The sequence below is a fragment of the Oncorhynchus mykiss genome, chromosome 6, assembly GCF_057628025.1.
Source record: "Oncorhynchus mykiss isolate SJ-2025 chromosome 6, ASM5762802v1, whole genome shotgun sequence".
Classification (NCBI taxonomy): domain Eukaryota; kingdom Metazoa; phylum Chordata; class Actinopteri; order Salmoniformes; family Salmonidae; genus Oncorhynchus; species Oncorhynchus mykiss.
In genome coordinates this window covers 68220277-68244308 of record NC_143027.1, presented here as the reverse complement: position 1 = coordinate 68244308, position 24032 = coordinate 68220277, and the positions used below count along the sequence as shown (strand labels likewise).

The 24032-nt window shown below is 39.1% G+C and overlaps 2 protein-coding genes and 1 long non-coding RNA gene across 7 annotated transcripts in view; 1 reads left to right on the top strand and 2 right to left on the bottom strand.

Annotated features, from left to right (window-relative positions):
- The window catches only part of LOC110526423 (DNA-binding protein RFX7), a 43114-nt gene extending 32804 nt beyond the window's left edge, over nucleotides 1-10310 (bottom strand). For 2 of the 5 annotated variants that reach the window (XM_021607392.3, XM_021607393.3), the window contains exon 1: nucleotides 9823-10280. In XM_021607392.3, the coding sequence (XP_021463067.3) occupies nucleotides 9823-9956 (134 nt within the window). In that variant the 5' untranslated portion in view covers nucleotides 9957-10280. Of the gene's footprint in view, nucleotides 1-9822 lie in introns of all 5 variants that reach the window. The other 3 variants (XM_021607391.3, XM_021607390.3, XM_090238690.1) reach the window with 3 other exon arrangements.
- A 1968-nt stretch (nucleotides 10311-12278) lies between these two features.
- On the top strand, nucleotides 12279-18815 carry LOC110526422 (uncharacterized). Its single transcript, XR_016496831.1, has 8 exons — nucleotides 12279-12397; nucleotides 12742-12866; nucleotides 12984-13033; nucleotides 13164-13243; nucleotides 13346-14398; nucleotides 14489-14661; nucleotides 16374-18437; nucleotides 18537-18815. It is a non-coding gene; the product is annotated as an uncharacterized LOC110526422 (long non-coding RNA).
- mns1 (meiosis-specific nuclear structural 1) lies at nucleotides 18722-24032 on the bottom strand. Its single transcript, XM_021607389.3, has 10 exons — nucleotides 23801-24032; nucleotides 21610-21834; nucleotides 21367-21494; nucleotides 20784-20886; nucleotides 20449-20678; nucleotides 20131-20347; nucleotides 19885-19992; nucleotides 19542-19799; nucleotides 19246-19371; nucleotides 18722-19147 (listed from the first exon to the last, which is right to left on the bottom strand). The coding sequence occupies exons 1-10, from the start codon at nucleotides 23876-23878 to the stop codon at nucleotides 19037-19039; spliced, it is 1584 nt and encodes a 527-aa protein (XP_021463064.1). The 5' UTR covers nucleotides 23879-24032; the 3' UTR covers nucleotides 18722-19036.

Below are 24032 nucleotides of genomic sequence, written 5' to 3'. Positions count from 1 at the left end.
CTCAAAACTTGAGACATCTGTGGCATTGTGTTGTGTGACAAAACTGCACATTTAGGTGGCCTTTTATTGTCCCCAGCACAAGGTGCACCAGTGTAGAGATCATGCTGTTAAATCAACTTCTTGATATGCCACAAATGTCAGGTGGATGGATTATCTTGGCAAAGGAGAAATGCTCACTAACTGGGATATACATTTGTGCATAACATTTCAGAGAAACAAGCTTTTTGTGAGTCTTGAACATTTCTGGGATCTTTTGTTTCATAGGACCAACACTTTAACCCCTTTTTCTCTCCAATTTCATGGTATCCAATTGGTAGATACAGTCTTGTCTCTTCCACTCCCGTACGGACACTGGGGAGGCGAAGTTCGAGAGCAGTGCGTACTCCGAAACACAACCCAACCAAGCCGCACTGCTTCTTGACACAATGCCCACTTAACCCGGAAGCCAGATCACCAATGTGTCGGAGGAAACACCGTACACCTGGCGACAGTGTCAGCGTGCATTACGCCCGGCCCGCCACAGGAATCGCTAGTGCGCGATGGGACAAGGACATCACTGGCGACCAAACCCTCCGCTAACCCGGACGAAGCTGGGCCAATTGTGCACCGCCTGCCCATATCATAACCCCACCAACACCATGGGGAATTCTGTTTACAACGTTGACATCAACTGCCAAATCAATCCTCAGTCTCCCACTGACTCGAGAGACATGCAAAGCTCTCATCGTAACTTTCCAAAGGGCAGTCCAGCACCACCAGAACCAAGCCAAGGACAGATCTTTTCCATGGGAGGCAGCATTTACTTTTGTGCCAGATCTGCAAATGTAGATCATAGGTATCATCTATCACTCAGGCTGTACTAACATTTAGCTGTACTCACCCAGTCAAGTGTAATATGCACCATTCAGGACGGTAACCTGTAGGTAACATTAGGGCAATTCCATGGTAACAGAATGATGCCATAACAGATTTTTCACCTTAATATGCATGCCAAAGAACAAACATTGATTGCAAAGTTAATAAACAAACCATAAAAATCTATGCACAAGAACCACTACATTCCACAATGTCCACTGACAATGTTACAAAAACACATTTACTTGAAGAACAGTACAGATAGAAAACTTTACAACAGAATGACAGTAAAATCTCTCAGTTTTCGTGACCAAGTTCTCCAAAAACTCTTAATCTACTCTGATTTACAATTCAAATGACAGCAGAAATAATGAAGTTTCAACTTTGATGTGAAGTGGATTAACACCTAATAACAGAATGACATCTGGGTCCCTGATTTGTACTATACAGAAATGCATAATTATTAGGAATGTAACGATTCACCGACATGTATAGATATGTACAGTTGAAGTCGGAAGTTTACATACACCTTAGCCAAATACATTTAAACTCAGTTCTTCACAATTCCTGACATTTAATCCTAGTAAACATTCCCTGTCTTAGGTCAGTTAGGATCATCAATTTATTTTAAGAATGTGAAATGTCAGAATAATAGTAGAGAGAATGACATAATTCAGCTTTTGTTTCTTTCATCACATTCTCAGTGGGTCAGAAGTTTACATACACTCAGTATTTGGTAGAATTGCATTAATTGTTTAACTTGGGTCAAATGTTTCAGGTAGCCTTCCACAAGCTTCCCACAATAAGTTGGGTGAATTTTGGCACTTTCCTCCTGACAGAGCTGGTGTTACTGAGTCAGAATTGTAGGCTTCCTTGCTCGCACACGCTTTCGCAGTTCTGCCCAAACATTTTCTATAGGATTGAGGTCAGGGCTTTGTGATGGCCACTCCAACATCTTGACTTTGTTGTCCTTAAGCCATTTTGCACGGGATGGCAGCCTCATGTTGTGGGGTGCTTTGCTGCAGGAGGGACTGGTGCACTTCACAAAATAATGGCATCATGAGGCAGGAAAATGATGTGGATATATTGAAGCAACATCTCAAGACATCAGTCAGGAAGTTAAAGCTTGGTCGCAAATGGGTCTTACCCATTTGTGACAATGACCCCAAGCATACTTCCAAAGTTGTGGCAAAATGACTTAAGGACAACAAAGTCTAGGTATTGGAGTGGTCATCACAAAGCCCCTGACCTCAATCCCGTATCAAAATTGAGGGAAAAACTGAAAAGCGTGTGCGAGCAAGGAGGCCTACAAACACCAGCTCCGTCAGGAGGAATGGGCCAAAATTCACCCAACTTATTGTGGGAAGCTACCCGAAACATTTGACCCACGTTAAACAATTTAAAGGCAATGCTACCAAATACAAATTGAGTGTATGTAAACTAGAGGTCGACCGATTATGATTTTTCAACACCGAAACCGATTATTGGGGGACCAAAAAAGCCAATACCGATTAAATCGGATGATTTTTTAAATTGTATTTGTAATAATGACAATTACAACAATACTGAGTGAACACTTATTTTAATTTAATATAATACATCAATAAAATCAATTTAGCCTCAAGTAAATAATGAAACATGTTCAATTTGGTTTAAATAATGCAAAAACAAAGTGTTGGAGAAGAAAGTAAAAGTGCAATATGTGCTATGTAAGAAAGCTAACGTTTCAGTTCCTTGCTCAGAACATGAGAACATATGAAAGCTGGTGGTTCCTTTTAACATGAGTCTTCAATATTCCCAGGTAAGAAGTTTTAGTTATTTTAGGAATAGGACTATTTCCCTCTATACCATTTGTATTTCATTAACCTTTGACTATTGGATGTTCTTATAGGCACTTTAGTATTGCCAGTGTAACAGTATAGCTTCCGTCCCTCTCCTCGCTCCTCCCTGGGCTCGAACCAGCAACACAACGACAACAGCCACCATCGAAGCAGCGTTACCCATGCAGAGCAAGGGGAACAACTACTAGAAGGCTCAGAGCGAGTGACATTTGAAACGCTATTAGCGCGCGCTAACTAGCTAGCCATTTCACTTTGGTTACACCAGCCTCATCTCGAGTTGATAGGCTTGAAGTCATAAACAGTGCAATGCTTGACGCACAACGAAGAGCTGCTGGCAAAACGCACGAATATGCTGTTTGAATGAATGTTTACGCGCCTGCTTCTGCCTACCACCGCTCAGTCAGATTATATGCAACGCAGGACACGCTAGATAATATCTAGTAATATCATGAATCATGTGTAGTTAACTTGTGATTATGATTGATTGTTTTTTATAAGATAAGTTTAATGCTAGCTAGCAACTTACCTTGGCTTACTGCATTCGCGTAACAGGCGCTCCTTGTGGAGTGCAACGAGAGAGAGGCAGGTCGTTATTGCGTTGGACTCGTTAACTAAGGGTGCAAGATTGGTTCCCCCAAGCCGACAAGGTGAAAGTTGTTCTGTCCCTGAACAAGGCAGTTAAACCCACCGTTCCTAGGCCGTCAATGAAAATAAGAATGTGTTCTTAACTGACTTGCCTAGTTAAATAAAAAAGGTATAAAAATGTATTATATATTTTTTTAATATCGGCAAATCGGCACCCAAAAATAACGATTTCCGATTGTTATGAAAACTTGAAATCGGCCCTAATTAAATCAGCCATTCCGATGAATCGGTCGACCTCTAATGTAAACTTCTGACCCACTGGGAAAGTGATGAAAGAAATAAAAGCTGAAACAAATAATTCCCTCTACTATTATTCTGACATTTCACATTCTTAAAATAAATTGATGATCCTAACTGATCTAAGACAGGGAATTGTTACTCAGATTATATGTCAGGCTAATGTGTATTTAAACTCCCGACTTTAACTGTAGGTATTTTCTCAAAACTGCATTGTTGGTTAAGGGCATGTAAGTAAGTATTTCACTGTAAGGTCTACTACACCTGTTGTATTCGGCACATGTGACACAAGGAGCGCCTGTTACAAAGAATCGTCTAGAATGTAATTGTATGCTGTAGCGTTAAGATTTCCTTTCACTGGAACTAAGGGGGCTTTTCCGAACCTGTTCTGTGAGCTTGTGTGGCCTACCACTTGGCGGCTGAGCCGTTGTTGCTTCTAGACATTTACACTTCACAATAACAGCAGTTTACAGTTGACTGGGGCAGCTTTAGCAGGGCAGAAATTTTACAAACTTGACTTGTTGGAAAGGTGGCATCCTGTGTCAGTGCCACATTGAAAGTCACTGAGCTCTTCAGTAAGGCCATTCTACTGCCAATGTTTGTCTATGGAGATTACATGGCGGTGTGCTTGATTTTATACAACTGTCAGCAACGGGTGTAGCTGAAATAGCCGAAACCACTCATTTGAAGGGGTGTCCACATACATACGTATCTAGATACTTTTGTATACATAGTGTATCGACTCGTCTTGAAAGGGAAAGATGCACATCCCTAATAATTATAGATTTGTGATGTATTCATTGTGATGTATCCTGAATAGGTACACAAAAAAGGTATAAAAATGCAATATCCTCCTTTGCATGTTCGGTTATTATTTTACACATTGGCTATTATTCTAATATCCTCCCCCCAAACAAGACCACATTTGGTTGGTACGGACTAGAGGTTGATCGATTATGATTTTTCAACGCCGATACCGATTATTGGAGGACCAAAAAAAGCCGATACCGATTAAAATCGGCCTATTTTTTGTTTTGTTTGTTGTAATAATAACAATTACAACAATACTGAATGAACACTTATTTTAATCTAATATAATACATCAATAAAATAAATTTAGCCTCAAATAAATAATAAAACATGTTCAATTTGGTTTAAATAATGCAAAAACAAAATGTTGGAGAAGAAAGTAAAATTGCAATATGTGCCATGTAAAAAAGCTAACGATTTCCTTGCTTAGAACATGAGAAAATATGAAAGCTGGTGGTTCCTTTTAACATGAGTCTTCAATATTCCCAGGTAAGAAGTTATAGGTTGTAGTTATTGTTGGACTATTTCTCTCTATACGATTTGCATTTCATATACCTTTGACTATTGGATGTTCTTATTGGCACTTTAGTATTGCCAGTGTAACAGTATAGCTTCCGTCCCTCTCCTCCCCCTTACCCGGGCTCGAACGAGAAACACATCGACAACAGCCACCCTCGAAGCAGCGTTACCCATGCAGAGCAAGGGGAACTACTACTCCAAGTCTCAGAGCGAGTGACACTTGAAACGCTATTAGCATGCACCCCGCTAACTAACTAGCCATTTCACATCGGTTACACCAGCCTAAGCTCGAGAGTTGATAGGCTTGAAGTCATAAACAGCTCAATGCTTGAAGTATTGCGAAGAGCTGCTAGCAAAACACACGAAAGTGCTGTTTGAATGAATGCTTACGAGCCTGCTGGTGCCTACCATCGCTCTGTCAGACTGCTCTATCAAATCATAGACTTAATTATAACATAATAACACACAGAAATACGAGCCTTTGGTCATTAAAATGCTCGAATTCGGAAACAAAAGTTTGTTCTTTCAGTGAAATACGGAACCGTTACGTATTTTATCGAACAGATGGCATCCCAAAGTCTAAATATTACTGTTACATTGTTCAACCTTCAATATTATGTCATAATTATGTACAAGCATGGCAAATTAATTACAGCCTTTGTTAGGAATAAATGGACTTCACACAGTTCGCAATGAGCCAGGCGGCCCAAACTGCTGCATATACCCTGACTGCTTGCAAGGAAAGCAAGAGAAATTAAACAATTTCCCTAGTTATAAGAAATTCATGTTAGCAGGCAATATGAACTAAATATGCAGGTTTAAAAATATATACTTGTGTATTGATTTTAAAGTAAGGCATTGATGTTTATGGTTAGGTACATTGGTGCAACGACAGTGCTTGTTAAATCATCACCCGTTTGTCGAAGTAGGCTGTGATTCAATGAGAAATTAACAGGTACCACATCGATTATATGCAACGCAGGACACGCTACATAAACTAGTAATATCATCAACCATGTGTAGTTAACTAGTGATTATGTTAAGATTGATTGTTTTTTTTTATAAGATAAGTTTAATGCTATCAAGCAACTTACCTTGGCTTCTTGCTGCCCTCGCGTAACAGGTAGTCAGCCTGCCATGCAGGCTCCTCGTGGAGTGCAATGTAAGGCAGGTGGTTAGAGCATTGGACTAGTAACCGGAAGGTTGCAAAAACAAATCCCGAGCTGACAAGGTAAAAATCTTTCGTTCTGCCCCTGAACAAGGCAGTTAACCCACCGTTCTTAGGCCGTCATTGAAAATAAGAATGTGTTCTTAACGGACTTGTCTAATTAAATGAAGGTGTTTAAATAAATAAATAAATAAATATATATATATATATATATATCCGTGTCCAAAAATACCGATTACCGATTGTTATGAAAACTTGAAATCGGCCCAAATTAAATCGGCCATTCCGATTAATCGGTCGACCTCTAGTACGGACAAGACCGAATCTGAACTAATCAAGTTTGGACATCATAGTAGAGCACAGTAAAGTACAGCAGAGTGGCGTTCAGTGCATTATACTGTACTCTAGTGTGCTTTACTCTACTGTACAGTGCTGTATTGTGCTGATATAGACTCAACTTCTCTTTACTGTACTGCAATGTGCTGTCTAAACTTGTGAAACAGATGTCTAAAATGTAACTACTTTTCAATGTCCATGCATGTCTGGTGCTCAGTGATTGATTTTCGCTGGTTACAGTAAATGGAAACAGAGGGGGCTCATAGGTAGGTGTCAGTAAGAGCCGGGAGAGATGACATTAACTGGAGAGAGAGAGGTCATCCAGACTTTTCACAATTATGAGCTGAACATGACAGTATGCCAGTGGAAGGAAGGATAGTAGCAGGTGAACCAACTGTGGTATCATTTCCCAATTTATCCAATGCAATCGCAGTCATTCTGTTATTGCTTTTTCAGTCATTATGTTATAGATTTTGTTACAGAATGACACATTTTAAACATGTATGGGTTTTTGAAACAGAAAGACAAGTCACTAGGCAATATTTCTTAAACTTACAGAAGGCAAATAATTTCAGCAATATTAAATATTATATATAATATTATATATTAAATATTTCAATGACCAGAAGCATGATATTTCTACCTTTAGATTTTGTGGCATAGAGAAAGCTAAGATATCAGGGTGATATCAATAATATTCTGAGTAGAAGGGGATGTTTTTGGATTTTCACCCTCCAGACATTATTTCCTAAAGGACTTAATGATGAAATGCCTATGTATGTTATGTTGAGAATTTGAACATGAATTATGTGCCTATTTAAGATTTCTCTGTTTTTCGTATGATGTACCCAATGACTAATGTAAACTTGCTATGTTCTCATTGTGATTTTAGAGACATGTTTCATAAGTCTTATTTATACACATTTGTAATATTTATGAAATTCATATTGATATATTTGGTAGCACTTATGTTTTTCCCTTTGCCTTCAACCCCATTCGATGCGTAGAACGGATGTGGGAGGGGCTAGGTCTACATAAGGGTCAAAAATGTTTACAATTCACAACAGCTCTGACGAAGGCCGTGAGGCCGATACGTAAGCTTATTAAATATCAGTGATACTATCAAGAGCAGTGTGCGGTTTCTTTTTTCCTTCAGCAATATTAAATATAAAATGTTGCTATTAGTTGGCAAGGGTCTTAACTTGAACAATATTGTGTTTTAATGTTATTCTAATAACTTTTAAGACTTTTTTTGGGCAGATGTCCGGGTTAGAGGAGGGTTTGGCCGGGGTAGGCCATCAATGTGAATAAGAATTTGACTGACTTGCCTAGTTAAATAAAAGGTTAAATAAAAATAAAACATGTCTTCTAAGACCCCTTTGTTTGACCGGAAATCAAAGCCTTTGCTTTTTCCAAAATTTAAGATAGAAAATAGCTGAAAAAAATGTATATGCCCTAATTTAAAAAACATATATAGACTGAATTTTCATTTGACATCACATTTGATGTGCTCCTATAAACTTCACATGTTGGTGCTCATGGGTCCTTTAACATGGAAATGGCCATTACAAAATCTGCATCTTCCATGGTATTTCAAAATACTACTACATTCGTTGTCATCTCATAAAGGGAGTTCCAACAGTTCCCCTGTAATAAAAAAGGACGAAGCAAAACAATTATTTCCATGTTTTAAATGTATTTGCACTATTCCATAACAATGTCTGATGTTGACCATAAAACATCAAGTCAATGTATTGATGATGGAACTTATGCCCATCAAAATAGGGAAGTGATATCCCACGTATGGATCCATGTCATCCAGAGCCGCATTCCTTCACACTGGTTTGGGGGTAGCACTGGGGGACACTGGCCTTACAGCAGATTACTGTGCTGAGAATCAACAAATATACTGTAGCGTATTTTCTGATATTATTAACATACGCCTAGGTGGTGGCATTTTGCAATTTATGACTAGGCTATGGTTACATGTTACCTAAGTGGTTCTATATTTTTCATATGATGCCCATTAGATTAAAAAAAGTGCCAGTCATGACTTTCCCAATGTTGTAATTCCACAGAGAACCGTCCATGTTCTTCAGTTCCTGATATGTCACTGCATATAATCTAAAACTATTTACACAATATTGAAACCAAGACAAATCACAAGTCATTGAAACCCAGACAAATCACAAGTCGGTTCTGAATGATTGTGCACCACATAATGCGGTGGTATAAGTTATACCATGAACATTAAGTCTGATTATGATAAACATCTGTCAACAACTTTTCAAACGCAAAATGCAAACCACATCTATTAGCATATTATGGATCCTTATGATACTTCATAATTCATGTATGGAGTATCTATATGAAACCAAAGGATAAGGCAACAGGTGAAACATGCATAAAAGTAAAATCACCATATTATTCAGTGTGTAAATTGAACATTTAATTATGTAAGTTGACTGGGATATGAGTGCAACCATATTTATCTACAGATCTGTGAAGAGATTAATGTTGAACGTAGCCAAATAATATTTTTAAGGTTTGTACTGACACAACATGCAGGTCATTGATTATGTATAGAATAGTATAGTAGTAGATATGGTAAGGTGCAGGGCAGGCTGTGCTATTATTACCATAGCCATTTATACCGCCATGGATTTGAAATACATGTCGAGACATGCAAAAAACAAAAAAAAAACAATGGTGGTTTTCAACCCAGTTAGTGCAGGCGTGCACCACTGGCTTTCTCCCGTAAACTAACCTCGTTATAACGCGCGTAAGCGTACTAGCTACATACTATTCTGTTTTCCCGAAAATACGCAAATTGACTAGAGTGCGTGCACTAATGAGGATACCGAAACCATGCACAAAGCACACGTCCAGGTCATATATACACACCTCAGTGGGTCCAACTAACTAACCGCGAGGTTTCTTGCAACACTCGGGTTGTTAATATTCACCCATTTTGACCCTTTAGTCGAGACCTGTCCACCACCACGAAAAGGCAGCGATAGCTTGCTGCTAATGGAATGAATGTGTCCGACATGCCGCACGCGCTATTCCATAACAAAAACAATTTATATAAATTAACTTATAGTAGACAATATTAGCTCTTGGTACCAAGAAATTCACGAAAAACGGTATAAAAAAAAGTATTATTGTCAACGCCAATCACAAATGTTGACATGTATGTTTACGTTGATGAAAATGAGGGCGAAGGAGGCAACACTCAGTTGCTGCTAGTTAGTAATGAGCTGGCTAATTAAATATCTGGGCTAGCTAGCTAGAGGTAGCCACACTATAATGGCAAAACATGTGGAACTGGTTGAACTAATGTAAGTTAACTAAGCTAACTATCTGGCTAGCAATCGAAGTAGCACAATGCTAGCTAATGGTCGTCCTTACCAGATGGAATTCTTTATTTTGAGCTGCAACGCATTGGCCTCAGTCCCTTGCAGTCCAGGAACTAGGGATGGTAAGGTGCTTATTCCAGAGCCCAGCTTCGGGAGCTGATCATGTTGTTGTTGATCCTCAGTCATCACGATGAGATTCAGGATGGGAGGAAAGGGATCTTTAACATGCAGGCCTCAACTTGGACCTCGAGATAGCAGTTATTTTCCTACTGTACATTACCGACCCACCCGTTCTCATTTGCGATATACGTGGCCTCAGTTCCAGGGTAGAAACGGTGCCGGGAAAACATTGTTAGACGGTTAATTTCGAACACCATGCACAGACATGTTTAAAAAAAATAATCACAAGTACAGAGGAATACAAAATGCAGGCTTTCCCCAAGATTCCGTCGCAGCCTTGTGGCGACCCGTGCGTTTGCAAACACTAGTGGTGGAAGTGTTTGTGATGCTGACTAGTATTCTGCCAGCAGGACGAACGATGACGTCACATTGAACCCTTCTAAATAAAAGCCTGCATTTCAAAATATTGCAATGTGGATAACTAAATCAAAATATATTTACTTTTAACATTTTTTTTGTCTCTACTAACCACATATGTGTAGGTTTGGATGGGGACGGTGTAGCACGGCTTAATGCTTGCTTTTCACTCCGTCCCTTCCATAGCTCCCAATGCAATATACTGTAATATACTGTACATGGTATACATATTGGCTTGTAGAGAGATACCTTTTCTACCTGTCTCAGCTAAAGTGGGGTGGGAAATACTCAGTAGGGTCTCTGCTAATGTAACAGGGTTATATTGGTGATTCCCCTTGCCACTTTATTGTTAAGCCAATGGGTTTTTGGTTTGAGTTTGTCTTGCCTTCACCCAGTCAACATGGCATCTTATTGGCTGGTTTGCGTAGCTTGCTTACGAGGGGGATGTTCCCAGTGAACAAGCACCAGCACTCTGCGTGAGTGCAGAGTTGGATGGTGAGACGTGCATTGCATGACGTGCAATTTTGTGCCGTTCCTATCAGGTACATTGTTAAAGATATTATATTGTATATTGTAATTGTATTATTTTGGTAACTAGCCCAGTGAACAAGCACCAAACCAGCGTGCGTGAGTGCAGAGTTGGATGGTGAGACGTGCATTGCATGACGTGCAATTTTGTGCCGTTCCTATCAGAATAAATCTACATGACTGGTGCTACATGTTGGAGTTCCGTGTCGATGACTGATTGTACACAACGCAAGAAGAGTACTGTTACACTAACCAAATATGGTTCGTTTTGGAGTGGGACTGTGTTGTACATACACAGGAAGTAGGGGTGCTGCAGCACTGAAAAATCAGAATAATATTTCATTACTAGTCCTTTATTAATGGACAACGTAGCCTTGATTATTATAATTTTTTTCCACAAAGTTTTTTTCCTGTTCTCGTTCTCTACAAGCCAATATGTATCCCATGTACAGTCCATTACAGTATATTGCATTGGGGCCTATGTAGGGGAGGAGTGAAAAGCCTGCAGCAGGCCATGTGACACAGTCCACCTCCAAAACTACACCCTTCTCAGTATTTCCCACCCCACTTTAGCTGAGACAGGTATAAAAGTTCTCTCTACAAGCCAATAAGTATCCCCGTGTATTGAGCTGCAGTGAAAGGACTGGGTGGAGTAAGGAGTCACCATTACTCTGAAACAAGAGACCCATTTAAGTTTTGCAGACTATCTATTGAATAATTCCAATAACAAATTGTATTTGATTAAAAGTGCATTCATTTAAATATAGCCTACATAAAAGCTTTCAACATACCAGTATTTTTGTAAATGTTCAAAAGAAATGATGGTATAAATACAAAATGCATAAAAAATTCTATATTCACAGTTCAGCATGTCTCTGCATGGTAACTCTTATTTTGAAGAAAGAAATGCACGATCGTTCTGCCAGCATAATATCCTACTGCTGGGAGAACGGTAATGTGATGCTGCTCCTGCTGCTGCTGTCAGGCATCGGTAGCGCAGGCGCAGACTGCACGAATGAAGAATAACGTGCTTTTTTGGGGTTGTTTTTACATGACGGTGGTGAGCAGCCAAAAAGTGACCAGCCAAATACTGTGTGCCTACAGTAAAAATGCATGAATGATCAGTACTATGGACGTGGTCTTCAATAATCCAATGAGTTTGTAAAATAACATTTTGAAATGTCTATTTAATTTAAATGCAATGATTTGCAATCAGTGGTGAACAAATTAATATATCTATAATGGCATTATGCTCCATGTGTAGACGTGCAGCGAATCTGTTAGCATAAGTAAGGGCTGTCCCCCTACACATTTGCACATTTCATGTTTAGCAAACAACTCAAATGAATGTGTTCATTGGTCCACAATGGGCCCTAACATAATATTCTTCTTAAACGTATCAAATTCAACATTATGGAAAACAGCGAGCACAGCAAATGTGCGTGTTCCTTCGCCTTGTCGCACAGCCGAGAAAAACATTTGACCACGACTTGTTGCTATGCAACCGCAAAGCCACCCGCCAGATTCATCACCACAAAATGTCTGTAAGAAGAATGCATGCGGTGAGTCAATGTATTGTTTCAAACAACTAGCTAATTACAGTATTATACTGCTAAAAAAACATTAACATACCCATTCACAAGTTAAATACAAGAATAAATAACTAGCTATAGCCACCTTTATGTGTCCTAGCTATACCGCTGTTTAAGATCTAAGTTAGCTAACGTTAACTGCTAGCTAGATAGTTAGCATGCTAGTTAAAACTGTAACGTTATATTTATTATACGCTGTCTGACTTTCAATGAAAGCGTTGTTCCTTTGAAATGTTATATGCCTGTTGGCTAAAAGAACCAACAACTACTATATTTTTAATGAGCTACCTAACTTACTACATTTGTTTATTTAGCCCGAAAGACTCATGTCATCCAAGGCAGAAAGGTCTCAAGGAGGAAGATCTGTGAGACGTCCAGCCTCTGTCCCCTCAAAGAAACCATCCACGATAGACCTACTTGCTAAAGAGGAGGAATACAAGTGAGGTTCCTTGCCCAAACATCTGTTGAGTCAATGTAAACTGTATCATATGAGTTGCTGTAACCAGATGGCGATAGTAATAAAAAAATGCATATTTCTTCCATTCCATAAATGCAGAGCTGGAGGCAAAAACAGCCGAACTAGTAAGACAAGCGGAACAGGTTATGGTAAGTGGTTTAAGATAGCTAGCTACCTGGCCAATTGACACACTTCAGAACAACATAAAACATTCATTTTTAGACATATTTGTTTCATTTAAACTTTTTGTCCTGATTGTTTTTTCTTTATTTTTTTCAGAGTGACCAAAATTAAGTATTGTCAAAGTCAATCTCTTTCCACCTTGATGTTGACATTGAGGATGAGGAGGAGGATTTCAGGTAATAAAATATTGCATTGCTCAAAACATATAGCATTTCAGTGTAGTAGACTGGATAAGAATATATGAGAACTGCCTATAATACAAATGTATTTGTCTTTAGGAATGTGAACATGCTGGAATCTTCAGTTATGAAGCCCACTTCTAAGGTGCAGTATTCAATTCAGTTTGATACGTAAAATGTAACATCTCAGAGACACAAAGGTAATGTAATCAGTTAGTAAAACTGGGGGAGAATTTCAATTGTATTTCCTTGATTCCGCACGTCCTCTTCAAACCCCATTTCAAACCCCATTGGATGGGAAGGTCAGAGGGGCGGGACTTCTGACTTTCTCATTCAATGGGTTTTGAGGAGGCGAGGAATTAAGGAAATCCAATTGAAATTCTCCCTAAGTCATATTTCCATTGCTCAGGTAATGACAAAGAAAAGGGTCACATCAAAATCCAATTCACAAAACAGACCTGGATACCAGAGAAAAAGACAGTAAGAATGTTATCCTTGTCACAAATGTTTTCACAAATATCTATTGGAAACATTGGAAGATTGTGAAAGGTAATGGCTTAATGAGTGTCCAGCGTTGTTGATATTCAGTTCCTGATGTTTGTTATGACTTTTTCAACTTTTTGTTTGAGTTGTATTTTGTTTATTTGTTACTTTATTTCAAAACAACAAAGACATCTGCAGTTGATGATGTTGCGGTTCTTAAAGATTGTGTGGATTTTTCCTTGGCTAAAACAATATGTAGACATTGAGGGGAAGCTAGATGATGGAGATACTCATGTCAATCTTATGGAAGACATCATGCGCTGTGTTGGTGATGAGATGGGATCAGGTGAATTCTGATTTAATTTTTTACACTTTCTGTGGCTTTCTCACAAATTTACAATATCACATCTGGAGCACAAGAATGGTTCTTTTCAAAAACATTCATTACAAAAAAAACAAGTTATTTATCAGAGTTCCAGAATATCAATTGTTTCAGCCTTAGTTCATCGAGCTTCTCGCATATCCTAAAAATGATATAATTCTTTATGTAACTATAGTATACTTTTTTTGGTGTGCTGTGTTTCAGATGCACAGATCCGTTTTCTCAAAGCAAAACTTTGTGTAAAGCAAGAAGAATTTAACCGGCTGTCATATGAGTGCAACATAAAAGTAATGATAGAAATATGAGAGATGGAAATTAGTTATATTTTTGAGTAAAATGTAACATTGAAACAAGAATAAAACATGTATTTATTCTAGGATTATGCAAACAGTAGTTTAAGCACCAACATAAAGGAGGTCGAGGAGGCTCGAGCAGGACTACAGAAGACCACAACTTTCAGCAAACCCAGATAGAGAAACACAGAGCTTTAGCGGAGGAGTCAAACAGAAAAGGTGATGGGCTCCAGCAACAAGTAACTGCTCTACAGAAGGTGGGTGTCGAGGATAAAACAGTTATTACATTGATTATCTTTCTAGTTAGTCATTTGATAATATTAAACAGCACATATTGTAACCATGAAAGTCCATGAACAGTGACTGAGAGAAACCTAGATGTGTATAGACAGCAGTTGAGATAGCTGTTAATGTCTTATTGCTGAATGGGGAGGGGGACATTATACAGCTTAGACAAAGTTGTTAATAAAGGATGAAATCAACCTCTCAGCAGGGGAATGCCTGGAATGGCCTCATTAACATGGTCAGCCTGTAAGGTGAACCTTTCCTGCAGCTGGCGATAGTACGGCGCTCATATGACAGATATCTTTTGAATTCAGAGAAATCCCACATTACATATTAAACAGTGAACTTTGTTTGTACTGAATGAGCTAAAGATGAAACAGTACAACATATAAATATAAATTGGGGCTGCAGGTAGCCTAGTGGTTAGAGTATTGGACTAGTCACCGAAAGGTTGCACGATTGAATCCCCGAGCTCACAAAGTAAAAATGTTGTTCTGCCCCTGAACAAGGCAGTTAACCCACTGTTCCTTGTCCGTCATTGAAAATAAGAATTTGTTCTTAACTGACTTGCCTAGTTAAAATAAAGGTAAATAAAAAATCCCTACACCACCACATATACACAAAATGTTCAATATCACAATGTGTCTGTACCTTTCTGTGTCTCTTCACAGTCCCTGTTGTTCCATAAGGTGTATTTTTACCTGCTTTTTAAATCATATTCTACTGCTTGCATCAGTTACCTGATGTGGAATAGAGTTCCATGTAGTCATAGCTCTATGTAATTCTGTGCGCCTCCCATAGTCTGTTCTAGACTTGGGGACTGTGAAGAGACCTCTGATGGCATGAGTGTCCGAGCTGTGTGCTAGTATTTTAAACAGACAGCTCTGTATATTGAGCTTGTCAACACCTCTTACAAAAACAAGTAATGATGAAGTTAATCTCTATTCCACTTTGAGCCATGAGATTGAGATGCATGTCATTAATGTTAGCTCTCCGTGTACTTTTAAGGGACAGTTGTGCTGCCCTGTTCTGAGCCAATTGCAATTTTCCCCAACTCCCTCTTTGTGGCACCTGACCACTGTGGTGTCTATGGCTATGCCGGATTAAGTGATATGACATGCTATTTTATAAAATCTTTTCTCTGTAATTAATATTACCTGATTAAGATAACCATGTAAATGTAATTAACTAGAAAGTCGGGGCACCACGAAATAATGTTTATAGAGCTGTTATCTTCCGAATAAACTCTTAAAGACCTGGTAATCTTTTACCTCAATAGCAGTCAATATTTAATCGTCGCCTTATTCAGTCTCATCTGAAAGTTGTAAATTCTTGGTTATCTTCACAAACCCTGGCTAACAAGTTGAATCAGCAATACAACATTTGGTTTAATTATTTATTTACTAAATACCTAAATAATCACAGAATTACATCTACCCAGAATGGATCATACATTGATTACAAATTATGTCATAAAATAAAATGTCCCTAGTGGACAGAACATATATGACGGCTGGTTACACAAAGAAAGGGGTTTGGGTTTTGAATGAAAGAGCGGGAAGACTGAGTAACAAAAGGTAGAAGCTATGCTATCGTAAATACAGAATCTTATGCATTCTAAATAACCACCCATTTGGAAAAAGGAAAATGCAATAAATATTTACTCTGAGCTGCGCTTCAATAGGTTGGTCGTAGATGGAAGGCCGGGTTGCCCAGCAGGGATCTCTTGTCCTCTGAAGAATGTCTCTGGTGGTAAGCTGGATACGTTGTAGTATCGTTGTGTGTGTTAGATTGAATACGTTGTTCGTCCTTTCCTAGCCCACGTTTACAGCGGCTGCTGCTAACTCAACGGCTAGGAGGTATCACTTCTGGAGTGAATAATAGTTCAAAGTTCATACCAAGCCATATATTCTGGCTGGTATAGTTGAAATTCATCCTTTCGGTGTGTCGATCGTCACCTTCACATTGAACACGATGCTAATTTCGTTAGGTTATTATCTGAGCCATTTTAACCTAAGACCGTCGTCCTCACGTCCTCGGAACAGCAAGTAGAATTTTTGTCAACAGGTTTATATAGTGGTGAAAGAAGGGCGTGTTTCATAGTTTACAACCAAAGTCTGTTCACTTGGGTGAGTGAGCAGAGTTTCTCTATGACAAACCGTTCTCTCATTTAAGAAGCTAAAATTACATTTAATCTTTTCACAAATAGTTTCATATTTAAACATTTAAATTGCACAACAATTCCATGTGAATCTGATAACTACAATGTATCGACTTTCCAAGATAGTTTATGTCATCCTGTCATTAGTAGTAATAGCTCAGACAACAACTGATCTGAGATCATATTCATTAAGTACCAACGCATGTTTTCAACTGGTTGGATTACCGAAATATGGTTCCGTTTCCCACCTTTCAATGTTACCAGACTCTATGTTACAAATTCTTTACAAGAGTCAACTCTATTAAGTAGAGAGAAAAGGTTTTATGGGGGTCATAAAACTCCCCCAACAGGCCAACGTCATGACACCACACTACTGAACAGTAGTCTAGGTGCGACGAAACTAGGACCTGTTGGACCTTCCTTGTTGATAGTGTTGTTAAGGCAGAGCAACGCTTTATTATGTACAGACTTCTCCCCATCTTAGCTACTGTTGTATCAATATGTTGACCATGACAGTTTACAATCCAGGGTTACTCCAAGCAGTTTAGTCACCTCAATCTGCTCAATTTCCACATTATTCATTACGAGACGTAGTTGAGGTTTAGTGAATGATTTGTCCCAAATACAATGCTTTTAGTTTTGGAAATATTTAGGTCTATCTTATTCCTTGCTACCCATTCTGAAACTAACTGCAGCTCTTTAAGTGTTGCAGTCATTTCAATCACTTTAGTTGCTGACGAGTATTGTGTTGAGCCTTACTCAAAGCCAGTGACATGTTGTTAGTAAAGATTGAACAAAAGCATGGAACCTGGTCAGTTTGACATGGAAAGAGCAGGTGTTCCTAATGTTTTGTACACTTAGTGTATGTCCACTCCCAAAGAAAAGAAGAATGAATGGTTGATGGCTTCCTATTGCTTAGTCACAACAATTATCTGTTTAATTTATAACTATTCACATTTAATTTCTGAAATATAACGTTAATAAGTACATGTGATGACAGTCAGTTTTTGTAGCTATCTAACCAAATATTACCATTATCATTACAGTGCTTTTGAAAATGTGTGTTGGTGCGCTATAAAAACGTTACACAAAATGCTTTTACTGATTTAGCTTGCTCCCGTGCGTGTTTAACAAAGGAAATCGGGGGTTTGAAGAGAGCACAAAAACAGGCAGCAACCAATCACAGTGCCATAGAGGTAAGACTGAACAGAGGCTTGGAGGAAGTTGAGAGGTCCAAGACACAACTGACCAAGCTCAAGCAGATGAGCAAGATAAATTAAACCACCTATCAGTGCATTTAGTGATCACATCAATCATTTACACTAAATTGTATTGATAGATAGTGCTATGCTATTAGTATAGTTTAGATTTTGGTATTCAAGTTTGGCTTCTGTCACTTGTTGTATACCCCAGGTTAAATAAACTTGTTTTATGTCTATCCTTTCCAAAAGGACACAGCAGACCAGGAGCATAAAAAAAATAGAAACATTAAAAGCCAAAAACAAGAAGCTGGAAAAGCAAAAAGCTGAACTGATAGTGGGTTGTAAAAAACAGCTCAAACTGATTGATACACTGAAAAGGCAAAAAGTAAGTCCTCATATTAAATGTAAGTAATTGTTACAAGGCAGTATCATTATTGATATTTCTCCTTATCCAACTGACATATTTTTCCTCTTGCTTGAGCAGATGCATTTAGAAGCTGCCAAGATGTTGTCATTTACAGAAGAGGGATTCATGAAAGCTCTTGACTGGGGGAAATCATAAAGCAATACTGAAAAATGTATGTAATCCTGCTTGCCTTGAATGTATTCTTATGGTTAGCAACATTGATTATGTGTCCTTTTATACAGAATATATTTGTAATGCAGTTGTATTTTAAAAGTTTAGCATTTTATTACAATAATGGGTTAAATCATTTTAAACTGTAGTTGCATTATCACCTAATAAAGGAAATGGTGTAGTTTTTGTTTATCACCAAGTGACTTCAACTGAAAATTGCTGCACCTCCATGATAGGATTTAAGGTGTGGTGATATGCAGCTAGTGGGATACAAATGAGTCTTTGCAACTTAATACATTTTAGAGTACACCATCGCCATAAGAAATCCACCATTTGATACACACAAAAAAACACACTAGACAGCATCTACCCAATAATGCCATCTAGTGGTGTAGTATAGAAAGTGGTTATTCATCATCTCCCCAGCCCTCTTCATCAAAGATGTCAGCCTGTCGCTTTTGGAAATTGCTTCTGAAGTCCTCATCAAAGTGTTCAAGGTCATCTTCCCGGAATATGCCCTTAACATTTGAAAATAACAGTCAGTTGCAAAAGTGGGATATTCCTGGAGCAACACTTGCAGTTGAACTAAAAACTAAGACAACCTCCTCTCCCTTACCTTAGGTAGATAGCCCAGAAGTTTTGTGGCATGGAGTTTGAGAAGGCTTTGCCTTTCCTCCTCAATGATCTGTCGACGCAGTGTCTCCCTCTCCTGTTCCATTGCTCTTTCTTCAGCCTCACGTTCCTTGGGAAGAGAGATCAAACTTACATTCAACAAATGTTCCTTAAGGTACCTACAGACTACCTCTGAGGCAGACAAAACAGTGTTAAACAGAAAAGCTTCAGTTACAATAGCACCACTTTGATGTTGGTAAAGAGTGCATAAATGTTCATGATAAGAGCAATATACTGTACCTTGTCAGCCAGGTACTGCTGTCTCCTGTCCTCCAGCAGTTTCTCCACAGCCCTCTTGTGCTCAAGCTGCTTCATGCGACGTTTCTGGGCATTCATCTGCTCTATGCGGTCGTCCTCAGCAAACTTGGCCATCATCATCTGCCTGAAGGCCTCCTCCTCCACCTTCTCAGCCTGCCTCCGCATTTCCTTGAAGGCTATTTGCTCTTGGCAGGTCTGCTGCAACTCCAGCCTCTGTCTGATTCTCTTCTCCATATCTTCCTGTTAACCCATTTAAAAAGGGTTGAACCCTCTAAAGGCAGTTTGGAAATTTAGGAAATTATAAAATGTGGAAATGCTTGCTTACGATTTGTTTCTGCCTTGCAGCCTCGGCTTGCTCCTCCAGACAAAGCTCTTCACGAACACGCTCCATCTCGTCACGCTGCTGCCTCTCCATTTCAATCTTCTCAGTGAGCTAGAAGAAAGACATTCCTCAATAGCCATAAATAATGTATTAATAATTTCTCACTTTGTCCACAGAAAAAAGACGAACATATTCTTAACTATGAATATAGCCAAAAGTTTCGCAAATTGTGACTTTTCTCCCTCTTACCATCTGGTGAAGATGTTCTTTTGCCTGCTCTCGTTCTCTGACTTTCTCCATTCTGCTCTTTTCCTTATGCTGCTGGTAACTGGCAAATTCCAGGATGCGTCTGTTCTCAGCCTCCATCTTCTCCCGCTCCATCAGTCTCCACTCAGTCTGCTGGCTCTTGAACTCCTCTATGTACCTTTGAGTGGCTGTTATCTTTTCCAGTCTTAACTGCCTCTCCCTGCAAATAAGAAAGGTCATTTGATTTCATTATATACTGATTACTTGATCGAGCAGGAAACTTAACCAAATTGTGAAAACAGACTGCCACTGCCCACTCACATTTGATCCTCCTCATAGATCTTCCTGACGATTTCGTCAACCATGAGTTTCTCCTTGAGGAACTCCTCATAAGCCTCCTGTCTCTTGTGCTCTTTCTCCTCCAGCTGCTGTTCCAGCTCCTGCTGGTACTGCACCACCTCCTCGTAGCGCTTATGTTCTTGCTTCTCCTGCTCCATAGAGGCCCGCTCATGCTCGCTCTTCATCTTACGAGCAATATCAGCCTCCTGACGCTAATGTCAGAAAAATATGGATTCACAAAAAGCACAACCAACAAGTGTTTTGGTTCAAGTCTCAAATATCTCTTCTACCCTGGGAAAGGACATTTATGAACTTACCACTGTCTCATATCTCATAGACTCCTTTTCAGCAATCTGTGCGGCCCTCTCCCGGTTTAGGTATGCAGACTTGAGCTGCCCCTCCAACTCACGGAGTTCAACACTAAAATTAAAAAGGAAACATTAACAGCAACATAAAACATCCATCCTGCAACAACTATGGACAGATTATTGTTGATACACTAACCCTAGGATTTTTATTAAAGCCTGAAAGGCACTTTCCCATCGGGCAAGTCAAGAGTATTTTTGGGTTGACCAAAGATTATGATCACTTGCCTGAAAATGTAAATGAGCTATTTACATGCAGCAGTTCCATATATTGCCTGCCTTTCCTCTACACATAGAGGAGGAATCAGAAAGATCAATACAGAAATTTGTGGTATTTTGGTTATCAGTAAAAAAAAAAAAATCTCAGAGCAGGCTCAACTTGCCCAACTGCCATAAATGGATTGTCTTTCAGCTTTAGGCTACTGGAATTCGTTGCAGTTGCCCAATGGTGCAACTGCTCAGTTCACTTGACCCAGGCAATAGGAGGGCAACCCTTAATGTCAATCTCTGCCAAGCCCCTCATGTTGGGACTTACCTGTTCTCTTTTATATATTGCCTCATTTTTTCATCTCTAAGCTTTTCATAGCTGATGCGGGCCAGTTCTTGTGCCATTCTCTCTTCTTGTTGCAGTTGCTTTTCCTTGTATATTCTCACCTCCTCTGCCTGTAAGAGTCAGATGAAGCAAGCAATTACTTTTAGGACCAGTTTCCCTGACACAGATGAAGCCTCGTTGTCGTTTAAGCAGGTGCTTTTCATGAATACTGTGTGAAAGCGTTACCTTGATGAGAGCATCCTCAATTTGGCTTTCGTGCAGCTCGTCTTGCACCTTGCGTAGGTATCGCTTCTTTTCAAGTCTCTCCTCACTCATTAGATTGGCTTGCATTTGTCTGTCCTTAGTGATGCGTTTTGTCTGGTCTTCTCGTTGCTCCTCCTGCCGTCGAAATTCCGAGATCACCCTCTGCTGCTGACTGTGCTTCATGTTGCGCCACTGGCTCATTGAAGCCTTGAGGAAAGACCGCATTAGTTCATTTTGGTCAATGTATCAAGCAAATATTTTTTTTTTGTAAAACCTTTATTTAACTAGGCAAGTCAGTTAAGAACAACTTCTTATTTTCAATGACGGCCTAGGAACAATGGGTTAACTGCCTTGTTCAGGGGCAGAACGACAAATTTGTACCGTGTCAGTTTGGAGATTCAAACTTGCAACCTTTCGGTTACTAGTCCAACGCTCTAACCACTAGGCTGCGCTGCCGCCAGTGGTTATAATAAAAGATAAATAAACTTGAGTACCACTCAAGCTAGCTAGCTAGCTAGCCTGGCTTACTTAGCACTAACAGCTAGGTCAGGGGTTTTCAAAGTGGGGTCTGTGGACCAGATCAAAATATTATTATTACAATTTATCCTTTTTTTTAATGAATATTGCTAGCGCCAACATAATTAACCAATTTTATACAAGGAATCTGTGTAGGTTTAGAGGGTGCAATACAATGTACTATCATGAATCGCTATTGATGCTCTTAATAAATCCTCTACGGGATCGGTGTCCCTATACCGGGACTGTTGAGCGAACAAGTGCTAATGTGTTTAGCATGACGGTGTAAGTTACAGCAAACTTCCCAGGACATAGACATGTCTTATATGTGCAGAACACTTAAATTCATGTTAATTTAACTGCACTGTCCAATTTACAGTAGCTATATTACAGTGAAAAAATACCATGCTATTGTTTGAGGAGTGCACAACAACAGCTTTTATCACAGCAACTGGTTTGATACATTCACCTCTGTGGTAAATAATGTAGTTACATTCAGTAATCTTGCTCTGATTTGTCATCCTAAGGGTCCCAGAGATAAAATCTAGCATAGTTTTGTTTGATAAAATCAATGTTAATATTCAAATGTAGGAACTGGTTTGACAATTTGAAGTTTAAACCCCTGCTGTCTCAACACCCACCCTGCAATCTAGATGTGTGAAAGTTAGTGTATAAGCTAATGATCCATCATGTATGACATTCCTGGGAGTGTGTAAACTTACAAAAATGATATGGTAATACAAAATGTATGTTCTCTATAGTTATGTACTTCAAAATGTATCAATTGACCAATTCGGCAGACTTGATACAAAATACTGTGTAGTATTGCAATGCTCCACTGGATCAATCGGAAACTATGCATACACTGCTGCCACCTGGTGGCCAAAATCTAAATTCCATCAAAGATGATGGGGGGGAAAAAAAGAAAAAAAACATGCATTATCTTTTACCAGATCTAATGTGTTGTATTCTCCTACATTAATTTCAAATTTCCACAAACTTCAAAGTATTTCCTTTCAAATGGTATAAGTAATATACATATCCTTGCTTCATGTCCTGAGCTACATGCAGTTAGATTTGGGTATGTCATTTTTGGCGAAAATTGAAGGGGAAAAAGGGTCAAATCCTTAAGAGGTTCCAGATGCACGTGTGCCTGGGAGGCACAGGGATATATTTGTTCAACTGGATTCTTCTTGTATTCCTCAAATGTTGTTTTGAACATAATGCACTGTAATTTAAGCTTTAAAACGGTGAAATATTTTCTCTGCCCCAAGGCAAAATGTGTAGAATTGCAGGACATGTACTTAAACGGCAACATTTTATCTGATGCCAAGAGAGCCTTAAATGTTATTTCCCGGTGACCGAGACTTGGTTAGTCCGGCCGTGCACTGCAGTAATAGTACAACTGCTTGTATCCTATTTTTTTTTTTATCGCACTTTAAGTAGGAGTTGTGTTCTGGTATTCTGATGGGTCTATAACAAATTTGGTCCCCGACGCAAACAAGTTTGAAGTTCAGGAGCCTCAGCTAGCTAGGTAAATTAACTAAAAGTTGGTTGGTTCTCAGCTAGCTGACGTTAGCTAACGACGTTAACCATCGAATAGCTAGATCATTTTCATGGAAAACACAATAAAACAATCTACAGCCAAGTAATTTACCATCATTGCGTGGAGCTGTTGCAAGCCTCTCGTTGATTTGTATGTTTTACCAGGCAGAAATGTAATAATCTTCTTCATCTACCACTTTGCTCCATTTGTTTTGCTTCCAGTCGTCTTGGTAACATCGCGCCTTTTGTGCCTAACAATAAACTCGAATGTAATTGGTTAAAAAGTCCGTTTGGTCCTCCCGTCTTCCCTAAGGTAACGTTACAGGTACTGCGCAGAATCAGTT

Excerpts from the sequence above, each read along its gene's own strand:
- mns1 (XM_021607389.3), bottom strand. The coding sequence starts at position 23,878 with ATGAAGAAGATTATTACATTTCTGCCTGGTAAAACATACAAATCAACG. Across the intron at positions 20,348-20,448 it reads ATCTATGAGGAGGATCAAAT|GGAGAGGCAGTTAAGACTGG; the intron begins GTGAGTGGGCAG and ends TCTTATTTGCAG. Across the intron at positions 19,800-19,884 it reads CTGCAAGGCAGAAACAAATC|GAAGATATGGAGAAGAGAAT; the intron begins GTAAGCAAGCAT and ends ATGGGTTAACAG.